The sequence below is a fragment of the Miniopterus schreibersii genome (assembly GCF_964146895.1).
Source record: "Miniopterus schreibersii genome assembly, chromosome: 7".
In the NCBI taxonomy this organism is placed as follows: domain Eukaryota; kingdom Metazoa; phylum Chordata; class Mammalia; order Chiroptera; family Miniopteridae; genus Miniopterus; species Miniopterus schreibersii.
Window position 1 is genome coordinate 431,001 of NC_138108.1, and position 20,480 is coordinate 451,480.

Here is a 20,480-nt window from a genome sequence, read left to right on the forward strand (position 1 = left end):
GGGCGGACCTGGAGCCCACACCTCCCACCCTCCCAGCTTCCAGATAGCCTGGAGCCAGTGTGGGTGTGGGGTTCCTGCTGCTGCAGGCAGGCAGGGAGGGGGCCTCCTCAGCGCTCTGCTCAGAAGGGAAGCGACAGAGGATGCCCGAGCAACAGGCCCAGGAGTGACCTGCTCTGCTGTGGGTACGTTGGAGAGGTGAGGAAATTGAGTTTCCTAGGGTGGGGGTGCCCTGCCCATAGCCACACCGAGAACCTGGCCCTTCTCATGACCCTGGGGCCTGGAGCAGACTCTGTGCCAGGTCTCGGGGTGCCAGCTTCCCTGAAGAATCCACCCCTTGGAGCCCTGATGGGCTCGGATGCTCACCAGCCTCCATAGAGTCCACCTGCCCACCTTCCTCCCTGTGCCCATGCGAAGTGAACGGTCCCCACCTGGTGCAGTGGCTTCCAGAGGAGGCCTCAGCAGGAGCCTGGTCTGAGCAACAAGTCCGGGCTGGCTGCTCGGGTGGGACCCTGTCTGGGAGCCCTGTGCAGACAGTGATGTTCACCCTCGCCCAGCAAATGGGCAGGCAGGGCAGGCCCTGGCACGGGGGTGGATAAAGTCTCCTGGAACAGGACCTGCCTCTGTTTGCAAAGGGGGTGTGCACTGGGATCTGCAAACAGGCAGTGCACTTCCCCGGAATGCAAAACCTTTCTCCCCTATTTGCTTAGGGAGCTCAGGGCCCACCAGCTGCCGCCATGGAGGGTGAGGTAGAGGCGGGATTCAGCTGGACGGCCACAGGTGGGCTCGAGTCATCCTCACTGGGTGCTGTGCCCGCGAGGACATCAGGGGACCCAGGTGGCAGAACCAGCTCCGTCATTTCCTGGGTGTGGCTTCTCAGGAACATTCCCACAGCTCAGGGCCCATCTGTGAGAGGGGTCCCAGCCCTCCTCCCCAGGGCCCTGCTCCTGTCTCCTGGGAGCCCCTCCCTCACCCTCCCAGCCCTCCTGCCACCTGTGGCTGCCGTCCCGTGAACCCCGAGTCAGGCCCTCGTCCTGGCTGGAGCCGAGCCTGATCCCTGCACCCTTTCCAGGGGGCCCTTGAATGAAGGGTCCGGCCCCGGTGGCCGGGCTCTCTCCCTCGCTCTGCTGGGCGGCAGCTGGGTCATCCTGGGCCTGAGAGCAGCAGCACCGAGATGTCTGTCTGGGGTCAAGCTGTCCCCGCACAGACCCCGGGGGGAGTCCTGTGCAAGGACTGGATTGAGGAGGGGCTCGGGGCCTAAGGAGAGTGGGAGGCAGGCTGCCAGGAAGGAGGTGGCCTCAGACCGACCCCAGGGGCCCTGGCAGGGGAGGCGTGGGAGAGGGCCGCTCTCGGGGGTCTCTGGTCTTGGTGGCAGAGTGGCTCTGGCGGCCGCAAGGCTGTTGGTCCAAGAAGAGCATCTGGGAGCAGGGAGCTGGAGCCCTGGAGGGACGTAGGCATGGGGGGCACCGGACCAGGGCTCACTCTGGGTGAGGTTGTTTCCATTTTCCGCAGTGTCCTACGATGCGACATTTCCCCAAGTTGTGTTACTTTTGCAGTTTTAAAAAATAAGAAAAGGAAGGAAGGGAGGCAGGGAGGGAGGGAGGGGGAGGGAGGGGGAGGGGGAGGGGAGGGGGAGGGAGGGGGAAGGGGAGGGAGGGGGAGGGAGGGGGAGGGGAGGGGGAGGGAGGGGGAGGGGAGGGGGAGGGAGGGGGAGGGGGGGAACGGGAGGGGGGACGGAGGGGGGACGGAGGGGGAGGGAGGGAGGGGGAGGGAGGGGGACGGAGGGGGAGGGGGAACGGGAGGGGGAGGGAGGGGGTCCGGCCTCAACCAGCGCGGGTGTCTCCTTGGGTCCCCAGCAGCAGGAAGAGCCCCGGCCCAGGCCTTGCTCCACCAGCTTTATTTGACTACAGCCTTTTATATCCATTTATGTAACATTTAGAGATGCAGTGGCTCCTCGGTTTTCCAGCGTCTCCGTTGACGACCATTTCGGTTTACGAACGCCGTGAACCCGAAGTAAAGGCTTGGGTTTTGGAAGGCGCAGGGAGAGGAGCGTGCCCCCGGCTCCGCGGCCGGTGTTCAGGCTCGAAGGGTCGCCCGGAGCGGATCACATTTGAAAACTGAGGTGCCCTGTCCGTTTAGTGGAAGTCAGAATGAAAAGCTTCCAGCGACTGGGGCGTGACGACAGGCCTTCCTCGGCTGAGCGAGTGGGGCGGCGGGCGCCTGGTGAGCCCGCAGGTGCGCAGGTGCAGCCGGCAGACCCTGGTCCAGGCGCCCGCCCCGCCCCGGCCGCGTCTCGGAAGCGGGTGAGCCCGAGCACGAGCCTCAGCTTCCCCGTCGCAACCCCCGCCCCCAGGCCCTTCCTGCCACCCACCCTCGGGTGTTAGAGCCTGCTCTGCCCGTGGCCCCTCGCCCCGGTCCTGCCCTCTTCCTCCCGGTGTCCGTGGGTCCCCTCCGGTGCGGTTCTGACCCGTTCGGCCCCTCTTCAGGGTCACCCTGCTCCAGCCCGTCCACAGCGCCCGCCTCCTTCCCAGGCACGCATCACCCGGCACCGGCACCATTCCTGCTAATTACGTGGTCTGATCCACCCCCTCTGCTGGGCCCGAGGGCGGGAGGGGCGCCCTTCCCCTCTGCACCAGCATCGTGCCCCCTGCGGCCCCCACCTGGAACTAGCCCCAGGCTTTGTCTTGTTTCAGCTCAGAGAGGGCTGGTCTAGGCTGCCCTGTGCTCACCGGTGCCCTTGGCCCAGACCCCAGGGGCCTCCATGGGGCTTAGCCCCCAGCCCACCCCGTCCGGCTGTAAGCGTCCCTCCTGGAGCCCTCCTGTCCCTCCCTAAGGGACAAGCACTTCCTGCGCGTGGTCTGGCGGCCCTCAGGGTGGGAGCCCAGGGTGTCCCCAGGTGCGCGAGGCTGGGCGCTCCTCTCCCACGCGGGGTCCCCTTGTCTAGCGAGCACTCCTTTGTGGGTGGCCCTCTGGCTCCTCTGATGGCCTGCTCCTGCCCTCGCCTATTTCTGCCGAGTCCTGTCTTTTCCCTGACGTGGGGGATTCTTTACCTCTAGTGTTGGCGCCGGTTTGAAACACGGCAACACCTCCTGCTCACTACGCTGGCCCATCGCGGGTGCTCTCCGCTCCACGGGGATTTTCACTCTTATGTCACAAACCCATCAAAACCTGTCCCGTGGCTGCTCTTTGGGGTTTTAGGTTCTCCACTCTGAGCTCCCAAATAGGTTTCCCCACATTTTTTCTGAGGTTCTCAGTCCTCAGGCGGCCCTGAACGGGGCGGTGATGTCCACCCAGTGTGCACGGGAGCCCGGGTCCCCCGCTGACCACTGTCACTGCAGTGAGTCTGCAGCCTGGGCCCCGCTGACCCCGTTACTGTGGGTCTGCAGCTGGCAGGATCCAGCAGGAAATTGCCTCTCCTACGTATCCTCAAAGCCAACTGGGCTTTTTCAGCTTCAGTGACCAGTGTGGGCCTTCTGTTCTTCCATATGAATTTTAAAGTTTAATTAGAGTTTCTCGAAAGTACAGGTGGCCTTTGGTTAGGACTGTCTGGATTTAGCACAGGGCCCCTTCCCTTCAGCCTTCCTGTTACTTCCGGAAGGGGGAGGACAGGCTGGATTTCAGTTTGCAACTCGGTCTGAGTCCCCTCCACCGGGCTCCCCTGTGCCCTGCACCCCGTGAGGACAGAACCTCACTCTGCCCCCAGTCTCCTCCCCACCCTCTTGCTGAAGGTTCAGGGTTTTCCTAGTTGTGTAGCAGTTACTTTAAACTCCCATCTTCCCACAAACTTTGTTGCCCCCTTTCTACACCAGGGTGAGCATTCCTCCTTTTTAAGTTCCTTACTTGGATTCTTTTCTTTTTGGGGTGAGATAAGTTTTTCTACGCGGGCACCCCATCCTGAACCTCGTGTCTGAACGCGTCTCTCTGTCCCAGACACATGGTGTTTGGCTGAGGGCTGGCCGGCACCCCAGAGGCCCCCCCCCCCAGGAGTTTGCTCAGTCAGGTCAGTTTATTCTGGCAAAGATTCAAGTCAGGACTTGACATGACCTTCAACCTTAGGGCAACCACTGCCATGCCCACGGCTTCCCTGGCCCAGGATCACCGCCGCCCGAGGGCTCCCACGTGCTCCGGCTCCCAGGGCCGCCTGTGCACGGCGGTGTCACAGGTCCCCGGGCAGTGCCGGCCAGGAGGACTCCCTGGCGGTCAGGCGGGCTGCCCTCGAGAGGTGGCTACTGAGCACTTGGGATGTGCCGAGCGCAACCGAGAAACTGAGTTTTTAATTCCACTTTATTTTAACGCAGTTAAACGTGAACTGAACCGGCCATGAGTGGCAGCACGTGGCTCCTACACTGGGCCGGGCAGCTCCGGAGAGTGGGGAGCAGGGGCCCTGTGGTGACCACGCGTGGTCCTCATTCTGCTGAGGAGAAACTGAGACCCGAGGACGACCAGGTTCACGCAGACTAATCAGACGTGGGGCTGCTGAGGTAAATTTTAAAAAACACGAGCCGACAGAAGAATGGGGTCAGAGTGGGAGGCAACGTCACAGGTGGCTGAAGGTGAGCTCCCTGCAAAGTCTGAGAAGACTCAGGCGGGTGCACCTTCTGTGAGTGGCAAGGTGACCTCAGAGGGCCTGGGGGTGCGGCGGGGGCCGGGCCCGCACACGCCACTGCTCTCTAAGGGAGCTGAGGGTCACGGCAGAGGGCCGAGCCACCTTTACCCACCATTTGGTTTCTTTTTAAATATATAAAGTGTTTTAAACACTGGCATCGACTGGTCTAAAAGACTGGGAAGCTCTGGGCTGACAGGCCTCAGGCCTCTGGGACGCCCTGAATGCCCCCCAGCAGCACACAGGTGCCTGGGTGACCTCCTGAGGGGGCACAGAGCAGAGGCCGCCGTGTGGTGCGAGGAACAGCACGCCTCTCAGAGCGCGAGCGGCGGACACACGGCAGTGATCACTCAGTGCCTTTTATTGCCATTGGGTTGTGACCGTTGATAGTGACGATTCAGGAGCAACAGGTAGATTAAAAAACCGTGGCCGGGAAGTTCATTTGGAGAGAGGAGCAGGTGAGGGCGAGGAGGGTCAGAACCTGACGAAGGTGGCGTCGATCTGCCGCACGCTGGGCAGCGCCAGCATCACCTTCCGCCGGTACTGCGGGTCCTTCTGCAGGGGGTTCCGCTCCAGGTACACCGTCTCCAGGCTCTTGGCTCCCTTTAGCTCGTCCAGGTCGCTCCAGCTCTCGAGGAGGTTGTCGTTCATCTGCAGGGACCACACAGACGGACGCACACAGACACGAAAACGTAACGAGACAGAAAGCGTGCATATATTTATGAGCAGCTGTCACTTCTCTGCGACCTGCCTGCTTGCTCCTGCCCGCTGCTCCCAGGCGGCTCTGCACGGCCGTCTTTAACATAAGGAGTCACCTCACGGGCAGATTCTACGAGCACCTGCTCACTGTCGCCTCGCCACCCTCCACCCGACCGGAGCCCAGGGTTGTCAGCCAGATGGGAAAGTGTCTGGACACCAGAGGCGGCTCTGCCCTGCCCATGGTGGTCTGAGGGACAGCGTCCCACGTTCCAGGGCAGGTGCTACCCAGCCTCCAGCAGCCGCCAGCCGCCTGCCTCCTGGGGAGCCAGGTGCACTGCTGGCCCCTCCCTGTCTCACAGCCCATGTCCCACATGCTGTCTCTTGCAGGGCGTGCAGAGGAACCCCACCCTTCAGAAACACGACTTCAGTGTCAGCTGTGTCCCCAAACCTTCTGCCAGCGACCCCCTTGTGACGCAGTTCCTGTCTCTGGTTGGTTTAGTTTCTCTGTGTGGTTTCCTGGTCCCTTCAGAGCCAAATCCCCTCAGTGCGATGTGCCCAGCCCTCCAGCAGTCACCTTCCCTCAGGGCGCTGCACGGGGCTCAGCCCAGCACACCACCTCCTTGCTGTCTGGTCTGGCTTCCCTGGCATGATCTAGCACCAGATGGGACACCACCCTAGGCTCAGTGCTTTAATAAGAGGCAAGGGACATTTTCACATGGGCCCCTGTGTTCTAGGGACACTTGGATGACCCTTTGAGAGGAAATGAAAGCAGACAGGACATCAGCAGGGGCCGCAGCATGAATTAAGAGTGACCATGTCGAGGACAATGCTCACTCCACAGCATCACAGGGGCATGAGTTTGGGGATGAGCAGTAAACATGCCTCGAACACCCATGGGATCCTGACACCGAGGACGACTTCACCATCATCTGCAGCCCACTTAGAGGGGTGTGCAGACCCCTGACATCCGTTTCTCTTCCAACTGACTGGACAGACTCCCCGAGCCACACTGCAGCAATAGGACAGCTTGAACAGATTCCAGGTGATGCCTGAGGACACCCGGCCCTCTGAGCTGTGTGGCCCTCTGGTCACATGGCAATGCTCAGGTCTAACCCCACGGAACAAGGCGCTCGCCTCCACCTGCACAGCAACCACCCAGACAGTTGGGTATGTGGGCCAGAGATCCGCGTTTTTAACAAGCTCCTGGTGATGCTGATGCCACTGGCCCAGACAAAGCCGCCACCAGCTTCCAACCTCCGTGCACGGCCGTCTTAGCGCACACCCCATCACCCTGCACAGCCTGAGGCTGCACCCCCACACTCATCAACCACTTCACCCGCCACCTGGCCGTGTTCAACTCACCCAGAATTCCTGCAGCTCTGTTAGATGGCTGACATTTTCAATCTTTTTGATTCTGTTTGCTGCGATGTCCAGCATCGTGAGTTTGTTCTGAAATAGGAATGTTTGTCCTGGGTTACCTCCAAGACCACGCACACAGCTTAGCACTGCAGGCCAGCCACCCTCGCTGCCCTCAGAGCAGGGGCACGCTGACAGGGACAATGACACCACCCAGAGCTCTGAAGTGCGTGGCTCCTCTGCCTTGTCCCCCATTTCTGACCGGGTCCTGTCTCCCCTTCTCTACTGCACCCCAGGACTCTGAGGCCAAGCCTCCCAAGTTCATGGGAAAGTTAAAGAACATGCCAATTAAATTAAAATACCCTCCCTCCCCCCAAGCATGCAGCCAGCAGCTCTGCTGACTCAGAGGTCTCTGGCCCTAGTGTCTGACTCCTTGTGGGCCTCCCCCATGTCCCACCCCCACGAACTACCCAGTGAGGAGCTGGAGCTGTGTCCAAAGAAGCTGGCACCCATGCTGGCTCGTCACTTGTCCTTAGCCTGGTGAGCGCCCGTCATGCTCTGGGGGATTCAGAGCTAATAGGGACTAGAGGGGGGCCTGTGGCTAGCCCTTGGGTGCACGGTAGGGGCATGGCAAGGACAGGCCAGGTCCACGTCCCTGACGGCAGGTCTCTCCAGCTTGCTGCCCATGTTCTGCAGTAGGTGCAGGTGCAGAAATGGGCAGAGCTGAAGTGCCTGAGACACGCAGGATCTGACCTCCCCGAAGTCTCCGTGCACAGGCTCAGCAGCAGGGTGGGGTCCCTGCTGCCAGAACCGACCCTGAAGCTCTGAGGACAGAGCCACGCACTTCCTCATGTTTTTCTGGGGAGCTGGACAACGTTTTGAAAGCAAACCAGTAAGACTCTTCCTCCCTTCCCCCCCAAAAAAAGGCAAGTGGGGAGAGCAGGCACCAGAGGCCCCGACTCCCAGTGGAGAGCAGAGTGGAGGAGCACTAAGGAGCCGGAGGGGATCGTTTGTGGTGTTGGGACAGGGGATTTGCCATTTGGGAAAAATATACATTTACTACCTTACCTCCCAACACAAAAATAAATGCCAGGTAAGGGGGGAGATAAAACTCAGTAGAAAGTACAGGTGTGTATCTGAGTTCTAGCTGACAAGCGGTCCCAGGAGAAGAGTCGCTCGATTGGGACACACGTAGTCAGGTAACTACCTTCAGGGCAACGCCCGCTCTGTTTCTGTTGTTTCAGAGGCCTGGGGAGTCCTAACCTTGTGACTCATCCGCGGGCGGTGGCTCCTAGGCCTGGGCCTCTCTGAGCACAACCTGCTAGCTCCAGTCCCACGGCTTCACCCAGTCCCACCTCAGAACCACGCCTCAACATACAGAGAAGGCGACTACACTTCCACAGGCAAATCCCAACTTTCCCCACATTTTATGTGGATGTTTGTGGCATGAAACTCAGAGCATCGTTTCCCCCAACATTACTCATGGCGGCTAGGCCAGGGGCTGAGGTGAAGGCTGGAGGAGCCTTTCCTGATCAAGATGCTGTCTGCATGAGCAAGTGACCAGTCAGGTGACTGCTGACCACTGGAGAGAGCAAAGCAACCCAGGAAAACGGAATGAGCAGAGCCCTTCATTTGCTTGACGGCTGCCCTGAGAAAGCAACCAGGAGGGTCAGGGCCTCTGCGGGAGCTTCGGGCAAAGCTGCCCCTCACTCACGCACCTGAGGCTGCCCTGGGCTGAGCAGCAGGCCTGGGGTGGGGGTGTGGAGTGTGGACAGGCCTGTCCTCACCAGGGATGGTGAGGAGGAGGAAGGTGCACCCTTGCAAATGCCTACAGTACCGCTGGAGGCCATGCTGTGGACACTGCCCTGTGGGGCCCTCACTGCCTGTGCTGACCCTGGCCGTGGTGGGGCCCTCAGCTCAGGGCTTGCTCAGGGGGCTGTCCTGCATGTCCTGGTGAAGGGGAACTGCTCCATCTGCAGGGCTGGGAGGTCTCTAGGAGAAACCTCCGGAGGCAGCACCTACTGAAGGCCAGCTCGGAGGCGGCAGTGTGCTGCTGGCCAGCTGCCGGCCGCCTGAGCCTGCGGCAGCCTAAGCCCACCACCCATAGACAGGGGTCTTACATTGTTTTCCAGGCCCTCAATGACCTCGATGCCGTTGTGGCTGAGGTACAGCTCCCGCAGGTTCACCAGGCTCTGCAGACCCTCGATCTTGGTCAGCCGATTGCTCTGGGAGGGAGAGCCGACAGTTGTCAGAATGTGTGGAGGGCGTGAGATACAACAGCTTTTAGGAAAGGAAGTTTCTCTTGCTGGAGGCAATCCTCCAGCAAGGCATCCCACTTAAAATGGGCAGCAGGGGCTTATGAAAGAGAACGGACAGCACCTCCAGTCTATTGTCCTGGGCTGCAACTCACGGTGAAGGTCGGAGGTCTTTATGCAAAGAACTCACTGTTTTTAGATGCACTGGGGGGGGGGGGGGGCATTTACCTCAATCAGCTTAGGATTCAAGTGTCAAGACCACTGAATGTTTTAAAATAAATTCTCATTTCTTTTCATTTCTTTTGGGATATACTATAACTCAGATTGAAGTATGAGGCACCGCCACACCCAGGCCCTGTCAGAATACCCGCCACATCCTGCCTCCGGGGCAGACGGAAAAGGTCTTGTGAGCCTGGCAATACCCAGGTGCTGAGCGATTCCCAAACGCGGAGCAGAGGGAACCATGCCTACCCCTGAACCAAATGGTCAGGAACACGTGGAACAAACTTGTTCTTCTGAAGATGCCCCTTTGCCTAAACCCTCCTGGGACTTTTACCAGGATGAGGAATGTGAGCCGTAAAGAACAAAGGGCTAGTCTGACGCAGGTGTGCACACGGGAGCTGTGTGTGTGAGATCTAAGGCTTCCACTGCCTGCGATGCAGTGCTGGTCATGGGCGCAGCGGGAGAGAAAACTGCGCTGAGCGGCAGCTCTGGCCTGGCGGTGAGGCCAGGAGGCCCCTGCAGGTGGGGTTGGGGGGTGGACAAGGCTTGAGCAGTACCTGCATACTGAGGACTCTCAGGTTGGAGAGTGCGTCCAGGTTCTGAAGTTTAGTGATCTTGTTTTTCCCCAAAAACAAACTGTCCAGACTGGTTAATGTGTCGATATTTTCAATGGCCTGTGAAAAGGGCAGAGCATCAGTTGGCACACGGGCCGCCTGCTTCCCCGGGGGAACAGTGCTCTCTGGACTTGGCCCTGAGTGTCAGGCAAGTTACTGTCTCACTCTGGAAATGTTCCAGTGAAATCTTACTTGAAAGCACAGAATGAAAAATACCGAGGACAAGGAAGGGTCCGAGGCCTGTCTCTTGGGTTTACTCTCAACCTCCCTCCGTGGACCAGTTCTGGGGTTCTGAGCAGATGCTCCCCTGCTGGTCTGCGTGGGGTTACAGTGCATCTGTCGGCCTTGGTCTCCCCAGAAGCGAGCCCCAGCAGGGCCTGGCGGTGCCCCTCTTCCTCGCCCCCCTTTCCTCGTCTTCCCCGCAGTGGTGCTGAGCACTGAGCTCCGGGCACAGCAGGGTTAATGAAGCTGCACCGACTAGATCTGTCTCCCTCCTCAGCACGGCGGGAACCCCGCAAGTGCACGAGGTGCAGCTTCTCTGCCCATCGAGGCAGGACTTGGCTGGGGCCTGTGGGGATGGAGCCTCAGGGAGATACCCTTAACTGCTACTGCCTGCGCTAATTTGTGACGAGCCACCTTCTCCTGGAACGTGCCACAGAGACACTTAATAAAACACTGACATGGCTACTCTCTGGTTTTAAACGTGAGGCTTTGCTGTCTGCTGCCATATTACCAACAGTGTCTGTCACAAGAGGCCCTCACCACAACCACCTCTTTGGTTTGTGTCCTGCCCAGCTCTCAAGGGCCAAGCCAGACCGACAGCCATCTGCTGTAAACTCCCAAAAGCCACATGAAGGGCTGCTTCCCACAGGGAAGGAGGGGAGATGTGCTCAAAGACACCTGAGCTGGCTGCTCAGAAAGGCCAGTGGGAGCAGAGGCATGGCCCTCGGCCTCGCTGGGATGTCAGTGGAACGAAGGACCTCTGGTTGGCACTGGCCTCATCTCTGTCTGGGGAAGCCTCTCTCTTCTTTGCTGGCTGCTTCCCCCTGATGGCTGTCTTCCTGTGACCCCTCCCAGGCCCCCTCCCCGAGCTCTTCCAGGTGGCTGTATCAGCTGGCTCAGGACTCCATCTGCTTCCATGGAACCAGACCCTTCCCCCCAGTCTCTCATCCCACTGCAGTGCTCTTGGTAAGCAGCAGGGTCTGATGCTTCCCAGGCTTCCTGTGCCCCAGTGGAGTCAGGCCACTGTTGGCCCCTCTGCTCAATACATGGTCATGTCAGGCAGGCTCCCCCAGAAACACAACCATCCGCACATTTAGAAGCCAAGTGTTTGGGGCTGACCAGTTTGCCTCAGGCAGAACATGATTGGGATGGTTTGCTGAGAGTTTAGCAGCGATTGGGAGGGAGAGCAAGTGAGCCTAAGTGCAGCAGGCTTGTCTGCTCCATCTGGGCACACTCTTACTAACACTGATCCCACTTAGTATTTAAAAAACCCACAAAACTTCTGTTTCTGGAAAAAGTAAATACATAAAATCACACCATATGGAAAATACACTTCCTGTCCCCCGGACGTGCCCACACCTACCCGGATGCGGTTGGACCCCAGCTCCAGCATCTCCAGTTGATGTAAGTTGCTCAAGTTCTCAATTTTATTGATTTTATTGTTGACCAAGAAGAGTTTTTTCAGTTGTGTCAACTTGTCCACCCCTTCGATGTTTCTCAGTAGGTTAAAGGAAATATCTAGAATCCTGGAACGAACAAAACATTCATTTTTTAATGTGCACAGGCTACATAGAACTCAGAATATACCTGCCTCAGGGCGGCATCCCACCCAGGAGCATCCTCCAGGGCCCCCAGTGCCCAGCTCCTAGGGGCTGCACTGGGGGCAGAGACCATGCCATTCCCGGCTGGACCAGCCAGCAGCCTCCACCCAAAGGCTTATGTGCAGGTTGGGACCAGGCAAGCTGATGCCACCTATGGAGCCAGGTGCGGGCAGGACCCAATGGCAGAGGTGGCCTCTCCAGGGCTAAGCCAGGGCACAGACTGGTTCTGGGGACACAGGTCAGGCCCTTGGCCATCCCTGGGGCTCAGGACTCACTCCAGCTCTGTCAGTGTGTCCAGATTCTCAATCTTCTTGATCTGGTTGTCATACAGGTCGAGCTCTCGGAGACTGTTCAGTTCCTCCAGGTTCTCAATACACTTGATTAGATTCTGACGGAGGCAGAGAGTCTGGGGGTGGAAAAAGGACACTTGACACAGGCAACACGCAGGGAGGTCATGGAAAAGCCTTGTGGGGGGATGTGGTTTTCCTCCCGTTGTTGTCTGGAAAGGGGCTGGCATGGGGAGGATGGCAGGCACACACGGGAGGCTCAGGCAGGCCATTCTGAACAGACCTACTAGGTGAGGGAGGCCTTGGTCAGTTTGGGGTGTGTACTATTTCCTGGCAGAGCAAACCCTTGGGTTCAGTTTTGAAAAACAGATTTAACTCAGGCGAGTTCAGGACTGTGGTCTGGTGTAGGCTCAGCTGCAGGCCCTGAACTGAGGCTCTAGGAGCAGGGGTGGGTCAGAGCTGCGGCCTGAACTTGGCTGAGTCACAGACACCTGCACTGCTCTGCGAACCTGCCGCGTTCAAGTCAAAGCAGATGTAGGTGGCACCTCCTGTGGGACTGTGCCTGCCTCAGAACTGCTTCTCAGTTATGGATTTACCTATCCTGAAGGTGGGACGAGCTCTGGACTGCCACAAGGTCACCTCATGTGAAAGTACAGACCTCTCACCTTCACTTTCTTTAGAACCTCAAATCCTTCAATTTTTCCAATGCGATAGTGATTCAGGTCAACATCCTGAAACAGAAAAGAAACTGAGCTTAGCTGAGGGAAGTGCCTGAAGCCCTGTTTCCTACAACAGGAGCTGAAAGGAGGCCTGCTAGGTGGTGGAGGGGAGAGTGAGGGAGAATCGTTGAGGCATTGCCACAAGGGAGTCTACAGCAGACAGGTGATAGGGACATGGAGGTGAACTTCAAGATGCTTGTGGGTTTAGCTATGATTTATCGTAGTTTTATGTAAAACTAAGCCTCCAAGTGCACGGTATGTAAAGTCTTCCTCTCAGCCCCTAGCGCCTTTGAGCACACCACAAGCTGCAAGGAGGAGCACCTACCAGGGCACCACTAGAGGCTCCGTGGTTGATTATTATGCACAGGTGGTCTGCTTTCTCAGTCTTCCACAAGCCCTGGATTGTGGCTGCTTTTCAGTTGGGGATGTTAGGACCCCACATTTACAATGCAAACATTAGACCCATTGGTTTATGAGTTAAAGGCCACTACAGTTAAACAGAAATGGGATTTTAATCACTATTAAAAACAATAGGAACCCAAGGGATCTGACCCACAAAGGGAGGCTTGGACAACCTCCCCTAGGGGATGCTTACTAATCTGGCACCTCCAAAAAAGATAACCTGACATGAGAGTGTCCATCACTCTGCCCTGAGGCTGGGTTGAGCAGGCGGCATTACCTCTGCATCTCTGTCCAGGGTAATGGTCTCCATATCCACAGGCAGCTCTTGTCCTAAAAAAGAGGAAAGAGCCCACTCAGAGCCTCCATGGCAGGAGGCAGCAGTTGGCCTCATGAAGAGCTTGCAGGTAGGCCGCCTGGCTCAGAATGGACGCAGAGGAGACATCAGCAGGTGATACCTGGAGAATCTGAATGGCAGGAGAGCCAAGTAACACTCTGTGTCAGCTGTGGTCACCTTTCTAGTTTCCGGAATTGTTTCCAAACTCCCATCTGCACCACAGAGTGTCCCAAGAAAGGAAATGTGGTCTGAGGCTGGCCACCCACCTACCACTTCTGGTGACACCCAGAGCTGCATAACTGGCAGCAGGCCCCCCCCCCCCGTTTGTGGCAATAAATCAAGCCATTTGACTATAGACTGCGCTGGGCATATCAGATGTTCTAGGATGTGCTTTTAATTGCTTTGGAAAGTGGCCCAGCATCTATGAGGCATGGCTCAGCAGATAGGATCAGCCCTGCTTAAAAATTTAAACACACTTCTCGACTGGGAGGCCAGGAGCTGATCCCAGCAGAGGACCCTCACCCTGCAACTGGGCTTTAGACTCCTGGGACCTCAGGTGCCCGAGGAGGGTTGCAAGAACCACTCTTGCTGTGGAGTTCACACCTCGAATTAGCAGCCCCCCACCCCATCTTCATTTCACCTGAACCTATCTAAACATTTATGTTTAAAAGGGTTAAACTCTTAAAAAGAATAACAGTAGTTCCTTGATTTCACCAACTGTCTTATGCTGTCTTCTCCCACTGAGTGAGTTCTGCCTGAATTAGGATCCAAAGGTCACATATTGGCTAGAGGGCATTTCTCTAAGGACCCTCTCTGCTTCCTCATGTTCTGTTGGAGAAGCTGGCTCCTGTCTCACGGAGCTTCTCCAGGTCGAAGTGAGTGCCTGCCGTTGCGTCTACTTCCTGTGAACTGGCTGTTACCAGCTTGCCTGGCTCCCACTGTTGCCCCTTCCCTACAGCAGAACTACGCCCACCTCTGCAGTGCAGCGTGTTTGTGGCCCATCTCCCGAGGTAAGCCTGGGCCCTGGACTGCAGGCCTCAGGGGGTGCACCTGACACAGGACCAGTTTTATTGGGAAGCACCAGCTGAGTTCACTTACTAGTTTTTTCACTACATCTTTTCCATAATGACTGACTGAGGCTAAATTAAAAAAATGTCATTTACAGTTTATCCATAACTTTATGGGATATCACCAACCTAAGAATTAAATATAAGAAGCTAGGCAAAACTGAGAGAGGTACCCAAGTTACCGGCCCCTCCTCCAAGACAGCCTACATTCACCGTTAGGACCTAGGATGCTGCAGTGAGAGATGCTATGCAGTAGAGGCTGGGCACCCGGTCACTCAGTGTCCCAACCAGGACACTTCATAGTAGAAAGGGCACCACAGACAATCATGCTGGGCCAGCAGGTGGAAACTAGGGCTTTCCGGCTCCTCAGAACACGTGGTTACCCGGCTTAAAGGGGTTCTGTCTGTAATCCATCCAGCAGAGGACAGGCCCCCAAAAGGTCAGCTTAACCTTTGAAACAGTTACTAGCCTAGACAGTGTCTTGTGATATCTTAAGGAAAATAAGTAAAAGGGAACAGCTGACATGTTTGAATTTGTTTTATTTGAATTAAGACTTAAATACAGGTAGGAGCAAGTCCTGCTTTCTCTAAGGACTCACAAAAATGTTTATTCCCCGCAAACTTCTAATCAGCTAGTTATCTGGAGGAAGGGATGCTGGGGTTAGATAACCAGGTTCAAATCTAGCTCTTCCACTCTGGGACTGTGTGCCCTTGGGCGCACTGTAGTGAGCCTGTGTTCACCAGCTAGGCAGAGGAAGCCCACACAGAGCTCGGTCACCTCTCCAGTCCAGCACAAGCAGCGGTGTTCATGCGTCAGGACAGGTGATGCTCCCCCTGCTTGGCTTCTCAGGCCTCAGTCAGACGGCACTGAAAGCTTTCACCGTCACTCCCGTGTACTTATCCCACCCCCGTCACCTCCAGAATATCAACTACAGTTCTAAAACGTGACAGGTACTCTTGTGGTAATCTCCTTAGCTTTAAAATTAGGTTGCCATAGTTACCAATCATCACTGGCACAGAGAGCACAATGCTGTTTTAAAAATTTGTTTTGGCCCGGCCGGGCGTGGTTCAGCGGTTGAGCATTGACCTAGGATCCAGGAAATCGTGGTTTGATTCCTGGTCAGGGCACATGCCTGGGTTGTGGGCTCAGTCCCCAGTCGGGGGCATGCAGGAGGCAGCCGATTAATGACGACTCTCTCATCACTGATGTTTCTATCTCTTCCCCTCCCTCTCCCTTCCTCTCTGAAATCAATAAAGATATATTAAAAAAAAAAAGATATATTTAAAAAAAGTTATTTTGGTTGTTATAAATTTTTGTTTTTATTATTAGAAAGATAATGTATGATCACTACCTTAAACATCCATACATTGTACATCAACCTAAAAAATGCAAAAAGTACAAGGCCCTCACCAACCTGCTGTTCAGAGATCAACAACCTTCAATAACAGCTCGATATGTTTTCTTCCTTGAGTAGGTAAAACCACACACTATTAATAGTCTTTAAATAAAAACAAGATCTTAACATGAATGCTGTTTGGGGCTTTTTCCATCTAATACTATATCTTGGACAGCTCTCTGTCTGTTCATATGGTTTCTACTCTCATTCTTTTCAATGTAAATCGATTTCCTAAGCCACAAGCAAATGGGCTAAGATCATTGCTGGAGTGAGAAACCTACCATCACATGCTGAGGACTGGCCTCTTGTATCCGGGTTCACACTGCTGTTCCTCTTATTCACTAATACCACATGAGGCCACTGGGACATTTTCCACATAAATGGATTTTCCTAATACCCAGGAAGAAGCCCACCCTCAGGCCTGGTTCCCTGAGACATTACAGTGCTATTCTGAGAGCCATGTGTGACTGCGGTAGGAATTCAAAGCACAGGAATCAGCCCGGCTGGTGTAGCTCAGTGGCTGAATTTCGACCTAGGAACCAGGAGGTCACAGTTTGATTTCAGGTCAGGGCACATGCCTGGGTTCATGGCTTGATCCCCAGCAGGTGGCATGCAGGAGGCAGCCGATCAGTGACTTTCTCATCATTGATGTTTCTATCTCTCATTCCCTTTCCTTTCCTTTCTCTGAAATCAATAAAACATTTTAAAAAGAAAAAGAAAAAAGCATAGTAGTCAGCCATAATGTTTATTGCAAATCTCACTTTCTGATCATATGGTTAATAAAACAATTTTCTGGTTCTGCCCCAGGTGACACACTAGTACCAATATCATCAACAGTATTTGCCTTCAGCATAATTAGAAAAATGGCACCCTGCCTGCAGGTGCTGTCAGAGCCAGCTGGCGAGGGGGGCATCTCCGAGGGGCCCTGCTCCCAGCCCACCGAGGGCCTCTGTGGCTGCACTAGCAGACCAGCACCCAGCACAGTGGTCTTCCCCAGGATGACACATGCCACCACCTTGGGAAGGGGGACAGGTCATGTGCAGCATTGCTTGCACCCACCCTTGCAGTGACCAAGGTTCTTAACTGGGCCTGATACCTTCTGGTTCTTCCTCCCTCCGCTCCTCTCCATCCTTCAGGCTGTGCTCGCTGTGGTCTGCCACTATACCGCTGCTCTGCTTTTTCCCTTCCTCGTCGCCCGATTCTTCAGACTCGACCCGCCTGTCAACTGAACGCACACAGATCAGTGAGAATTCCCATCCACCTCATGTTCTCTTTGAAGTACATATAAGAGACTGGCATCCAGTTGTAAGTCAAAAACTTCACTTAGAAACATTTGTTGAATTCGGTTCAATGAACATTTGAGTGTCTTCCGTGTCCCAGGCACCATCTGCACAGTGGCAGGGAGAACTGGGGATGGGGCGGGGAGGGGGCAGGGAGGCGACACGGGCATGAAGGTGAGTATCTCACGGTTCCTGCCCTCAAGGAACTCGTGAAGAGTCGCCAGGTGTTCTGAAAGCCCTGGGATGTTGTGATTAAATGTCTGAATGCTACAATGTAGTGAAGCCTGGATATCTGCGTAGAGGGACCACTGTGACCCTTCCACCACGTACCTTCATCCATGCTCCACTATCCACGTGGCCAAGAAAACCAGCCCAGTTCACAGGCCCATGTTCTGAAAGAAATCAAGACTGACTCAAATCAGACTGTGGGCGGGAGCTCTAGTGAAAGAGGAGAAGACGGCCCACGGCGCTAACTGCCCCTGTGCAGGTCATGGATGCTAACCCTCACGACCGTGACGCCCACCAGCTCAAAGCTTTGAAGGGCTGGTCAATAAGTATTTTTTGAATTAATAAATAAGGCAGTGATTAAATGTGGCAGACTGGTAAAAATTCATTGGCAAAACTGTAAAATAATGTTCCTTTGTCCTTTCTTTCACAGCCTCTTTTGGAAGTCTGTCTGGAAGGCCCAAAGCACTTAGAACTTACTTGGAATCATCAACCTGAGAGATTTCTTGTTCCTGATTCCAGCTTATCTACAGAGGGGAAGGAAGTTCTGTTTCATTTCTCTGTCTCCCACTGGGCCTAATAAGGAAGCATCCAGGAAAGGACTGGGGGACAAAACATAACACCCCTGTGAAATCCACCTGAAAACCTCCAAATCTGCGCCTCTTCCCTGCCCCTGGTAACTGCCTTGGCTCAGCTACTTACTGCCTGTGGCCTGGGCTCCTGCTGGGCCTCCTAACTGGTCTCTCTGTGGCTTGTCTGACCCTGTCTAGTCTATTTTCCATTGCCGGAGACTCTGACTGGATTCTAAAATCCAAATCTGATCTCTGACTCTGAAAACTTCTGGAATGCCAATGGCTCCTCCTGAGTGTGCACCTTGCCCCTGGAGGCCCAGCTTGGCAAGTTACTTCCTTTTCTAAGCCTTAGCCTCCAAATCTGCAGAAGGGAGCTAGTATAGCAACTGTATCTTAGAGTTGCTCAGAACTAAATTAGAAAAGGCACAGAAGCAGCTAGCTTTTAACACTTATTAAAGCAGTAGCTATTTAATAATAAATACATTATAAGTACTCCCTGCTTCTCCAAAGTTCACTTTATGCCACGTTATCTTTAAGAGAGAACTATATAGTTGTTTCACTAATGAAAGAACCGTAAAGAGAATTTTCTCTTTCATGAAAAAAATTCTGAATAGCAAAAATAGTGTCATTTTGTTTTGCAAAGAGTTCTAGTAGAGGCAGGTCGCACCCCAGGCAGCCGGAGCGGCACCACCGAGCTCCGTCCCCGGGGACCGCGCCCGCCAGCGGCATGCTCTGCGCGTCCATTAGCGAGATGCGCCCTAAGGCGCGGCTTCTCTGCTCTGTGCCATCTGGCTCTGGAAGGTTCCACAGGAGCGCTCTGCTCTTAGGCAGCGAGGCACCTGCTGCCAGGCACGGGCACTGGCCCAGGCTCTGGGAGGGCTGGCTCTGCGGGGCCTCGCCCGGGAGGGGGCTCGGCTGGGGAAGGGCGCCGGCCTGAAACCTGGGGCTCTGCCCTTTGGGGCACGGGACAGACAGGGTGCAGGGTGGCCCTGGGGCTGGCGAGGGACTGGCCGTGGGCGCGGAAGGTGTCGGAGCCGGCTGTCGAGCGGGGGAGACGGAGGGGGAGACCGCCTGGGCGCGGGTCGTATTTGCCCTCGGCCACGACGCGGAGAGGGCGCGGGTGGCGCGAGCGCGGGGAAGCGCAGGAGAGGAAGGGGCACCTCCTCGCTGAATCAAAAAGGCCCACGGGCCCCTAGTCCAGGGCCCTTCAGGAGCCTCCCCGGACGCCCCACGCCCACCAAAACCGGTGTCCCCGCTCCAACTCGCCCTCTGCCCCGGCTCCGTGGTTTCCCTAGCTCTCCCCCACCTGGGACCTGGCTGAACCCGTCCCGCCCGACCGGAGCCGGCTGCGGGGTGCGGCCGCCGCCCCGCGCGCCCCGTCGGCGAGGGCAGCGCGCGAGCCCCGGCCCGGCCCGTGGGGCCAGCGGGGCGCCTGTGCGTCCGCGCCTCGGCCTCGGCCTCCCCCCGCCCTTCCCCGCCACCCCTCGCCTCCGCGGGACCGAGCCCCGCCGCCGCCGCGCTCACACGGGCGCCCCCTCGGGCCCGTCTCCCCGTCAGCTGCGTGGGGACCGACCCGCGGGTCAGGCCGGGGTTCAGTCGAGGCTCCGGGCTGCGAGACCACCGCGCCGCCGGCCCCCGCCCACCGGCCCGGCTCGCGCCGCCGCTGTCCCCTCCGCCCGGGGTCCGGGGCTGCCGCGCCTGCCCGGCCGCCCCCGCCCCTCCGAGCCGGCCGGCAGCTGTCAGGGGTCGCGCAGCCGGCCGGACCGCGGCCGGAGGCGGGACGCCCTGTGTCTCTCGGGCAAGGCCGGTGCGGGCCGCCGTCCCCCACCCGTTAGGCCCTTCGGCCGCCGCCCCGCGGGGCTGCTCACCCTCCATCATCTCCTGCGACAGTTGCTGGCCCGCTCCGCGCTCCGCCGCCATGTTGGCTGCTCTTCACCTTTCCGGAATTTGTCGCCTCAGGCCCCTCAGCCAATCAGGGCTCTCGGCTCAGAGTTGGCCCAGCCAATGGAATCCCAGCTCAGGGGCGAAACCCCGAAGCGCCTGCGCGGCCCCGGCGCCTCATGGGAGTTGTAGTCCGTCCTCGAGGCTTGCGCCTGACCTCCCCCGGACAGGTAATTTAAGAACGCCCGGAGGCGTCAGGAGGCGGAGAGCCGGGAAAAGGGTAGGGGCTGCCGAAGTGCACGCCCGGAGCCATCGCTGCCGGCGAGCGGAGAGGAAAATCTGAGCGATGCGCTGGCTCGCAGCGGGTGTCTGCGTGGGGCTGCAGAGTCGGGCCTCCACGCCGCACCGGCCGCGGCTGTGTCCGGGGGTCGCCGCGCGGACGTAGCCTGTGCGAAGGGGCCGCCTCCGGTGAACGCTCAGCGCGGGGGGTCCGCGCTCGTGCCCGGCGTCGGCTCCGCCTCCTGCGCCGGGAGAGCCGGTCGAGACCTCGGACGCCGACCCAGTCCAGGCGGGCGCCACAGCCTCCGTCGGCCCTCGGCCCTGCCGGCGCGCTGGGCCCGCGAGGGAGTCGCCCCCGCGGGGAGGCCGCCGAGAGACGCGCCCCACGCCGCTCATCCTTCTCAGCCCCGAGACCGGAGGGAGCCGCGCTGTCGGGCCGCGCTGGCGGAGGCGCCGTCTCTTGGCTCCT

At 57.2% G+C, this 20,480-nt stretch overlaps 1 protein-coding gene across 6 annotated transcripts; it reads right to left on the bottom strand.

The window, feature by feature from the left end:
- Positions 1–4,264: 4,264 nt before the first annotated feature.
- PPP1R7 (protein phosphatase 1 regulatory subunit 7) lies at positions 4,265–20,476 on the bottom strand. Of its 6 annotated transcripts, XM_081142221.1 has the most exons (12): positions 19,720–19,790; positions 17,760–17,806; positions 17,385–17,446; positions 16,871–16,999; positions 13,255–13,307; positions 12,522–12,587; positions 11,845–11,975; positions 11,332–11,494; positions 9,690–9,806; positions 8,776–8,880; positions 6,662–6,748; positions 4,265–5,251 (listed from the first exon to the last, which is right to left on the bottom strand). In XM_081142221.1, exons 3-12 carry the CDS (start codon positions 17,392–17,394, stop codon positions 5,075–5,077), a joined length of 1,038 nt encoding a protein of 345 aa, XP_080998347.1. In that variant the 5' UTR covers positions 17,395–17,446; positions 17,760–17,806; positions 19,720–19,790; the 3' UTR covers positions 4,265–5,074. The 6 variants fall into 6 exon arrangements, with proteins under 6 accessions (XP_080998347.1, XP_080998346.1, XP_080998349.1 ...); XM_081142220.1 differs by lacking the exon at positions 17,760–17,806 and having other exon boundaries at positions 19,720–19,793; XM_081142223.1 differs by lacking the exon at positions 17,385–17,446 and having other exon boundaries at positions 19,720–19,787.
- Between the last annotated feature and the right edge of the window lie 4 nt (positions 20,477–20,480).